Here is a 2,620-nt window from a genome sequence, read left to right on the forward strand (position 1 = left end):
CAAAAGCTTCCAAGTGGATTATTGGATGCATGTTGGCATATGCCATGCTATTTTTGGATTATCGAGCATGTCCAAGTTTTATGGCATAGCTGACTGGTTTACGAGATCTCGAACGATTCTAAAACCTTCACTTCACTGACTTGCTCTAAACAACCACCGAAACTTTTATGTAATTTCCGCGGAAAATACAATCTGCGCTTTATTTCAGTCCGAGATATTCCGCACTAAGGCTCGTCTATAGTGTAACCAAAGTAATGCCTGTATAGCATTGCGGGGCCTATAAGCGTTTTCCTTAGACTGAGAACAAGATATATATTTATAAATTTGCTACCAAAAATACATCTCTTTATATAAACTAATAATCCGTATACATAAACTACAAACCAATTCAATACAAATTATCTATAAAATAAATTGCTTCACTATCGCTACCACAAATAACCTTCGAACCACTTGCATCGAACGTATTTATTGATTTCCGTAAATTAGATATCAGTGAAGTGACATTAATGCGACTCTTTGCACGTTCGCCATTTAGCCATGGATTAATGTTTTCGGCTGCTGTTGTTTCCATATCTGTAACATTTACTTTCGATTGTGTCGACCATAACCAAAGTTCACCAGTCTCAGCAGCTGTGAAAAGTTTCGACGGTTCTGTAGGATGAAAACTTATTTCAGTTATAGCGCTTGTATGCGCACTTAAATATGATGCTGGATAGCCAGGTTGACGTAGATCCCATACGGTTATGGAACCCTCCTCCGAGCCGGCTAGTACAATATGCGCTTGTGTGGGATGTGAAGTGAGTGCAGACACATAATTGGAACGTTTCTCTTCTTCGCAAGAAGTCATAAAAGCAGTCACAGCTACTTCATCCACTGCAGCACGTACATCAAACATGCGAACGACACCCATACGATTTGCTGTAAGCACCTCATGTGGGTTAATATATTTTACAGCCGTAAGTGAAATACTATCCGCACCGATAGTGCGATATACAGTGTGCACATCATTAGCATTGACGATATTCAAACGCCCATCTTCGCCAACGGTTGCTATTTCCTTTTCATACTTTGAAATACCAGTGCATGGGGCTGCATCTCCACTGCCATCAAATTTGTGTAAAATGTCACTTTGCGCTTTCTGCTTCAAAAGATCTTCTTCAACTGCGCGCTTTACCTCTAGTATGCTTATACGACCTGTTAGAATGTAATGCATTTGAAAACCGAAAAATACTATTTATTAAAATTTGATGCCTTACCATCAGCACAGCTAACTGCACAAAAATCATTTCCTATGAATTCCATGCCCGTAATGTCGCTATTAAAGGATTGCTTGTCACTGCATCGTGGTACAAATTCATTAAAGTCATCGGCGTATTGATTTTGCTGCAATCTCCACATGCGAACAAAATTGGAAGGCATGTCCCATGTCCCAGTCAAGAACCTGTCGCTTGCTTCCACCTTATCCGGAAGCCATCGTATTTTAGATATTTTCTCCGAAATGAAAAAAGTATTTACTCTTGTGTCCATTATAGCTTTATTATGAAACGATCTTTTTATTTCGGTCCAAAAACCAATAACAATGATACCAAGGCATGGTATGCTTCTTTTAGGTTAGGGAAAATAGCATCTATGAAAATAGTGAACCATTGTGAACGTTCACGAAGTATCGATAATTTTGTCCAATAGACGCTAAAGGTTCGTGCACATTATATGACGCCACATATTGCGACAAAATATTCTTTGCATGTGTTCTTATGGCCCCATGCACATCTACCGACAGTCGTACGACACGACACGACCAAGTAAGCAAAAATAGCGCGAATATTTTGACATAACATGTCGCTACAAGGGGGAATATTTTGAATAAGGTGCCACGATTTTCCAACTTTTTTTTTGAGGGGGGAGGAGGTCCTAAAAATCACAAAATTATCATCCGCAACTCTAGGAAACTCTTAGTTTATGAAATATAAACTTTTTAATTTCCAAATTTAGTAAAATTTCAACTTAAGTCCTGCACTTAAAATTCGGGTCGCACATGTCGATAGCGGTATTTGCGTCAAGATTCAGAATCCGAAAGCAGAAACTATATTTCTTATCTCGTTTAAAAGTTATTCGCGGAAAACCGGGCGATACTATTGTCGTTTTTATCGTTGTTGCAATTAAACAAACGAAAACATATGAAGGTGGTGAATAGTGTTGCCAGCTCCGCAACAATATCTTTTTAGGTACGCGCACATTACGCTGCGCGACACGTAGCGGCAGCAGCGCCTCACAGAGCGACATATTTTGGCAATGCACATTAAGCGGCAATCGAGCGACACATTGCGGCAAAAGTTTGTGTTTATTTTTGTTTGCAAAATAGACGACACAGTTTTTGAAGCTGTTATTATTTCATTTTTGTGCCAAGAAGAGGAAAGGAAAAGCAAAAGGTCGTGGCTATGGGTCCAAGACATCTCATCCTCAAGATATGAGTAAGGAGAGTTCCACACTCGTTTGCCCAGATTGAAAAAAGATGGTGCAAAATTCTTTGCATGTATTCTTATGAGGCAATTCACACCTAGCGGCAGCAGCACTGCACGACACTTCCCAACGCGGTTTTTTTGCCTAGTTGATCAAA

General features: G+C 39.6%; 1 protein-coding gene across 1 annotated transcript; it reads right to left on the minus strand.

Annotated features, from left to right (window-relative positions):
* Positions 1–313: 313 nt before the first annotated feature.
* Nup43 (Nucleoporin 43kD) lies at positions 314–1,630 on the minus strand. Its single transcript, XM_067771083.1, has 2 exons — positions 1,260–1,630; positions 314–1,197 (listed from the first exon to the last, which is right to left on the minus strand). Exons 1-2 carry the CDS (start codon positions 1,528–1,530, stop codon positions 389–391), a joined length of 1,080 nt encoding a protein of 359 aa, XP_067627184.1. The 5' UTR covers positions 1,531–1,630; the 3' UTR covers positions 314–388.
* Positions 1,631–2,620: the final 990 nt, after the last annotated feature.

This window comes from Eurosta solidaginis, chromosome 1 (assembly GCF_040869045.1).
Source record: "Eurosta solidaginis isolate ZX-2024a chromosome 1, ASM4086904v1, whole genome shotgun sequence".
Classification (NCBI taxonomy): Eukaryota; Metazoa; Arthropoda; class Insecta; order Diptera; family Tephritidae; genus Eurosta; species Eurosta solidaginis.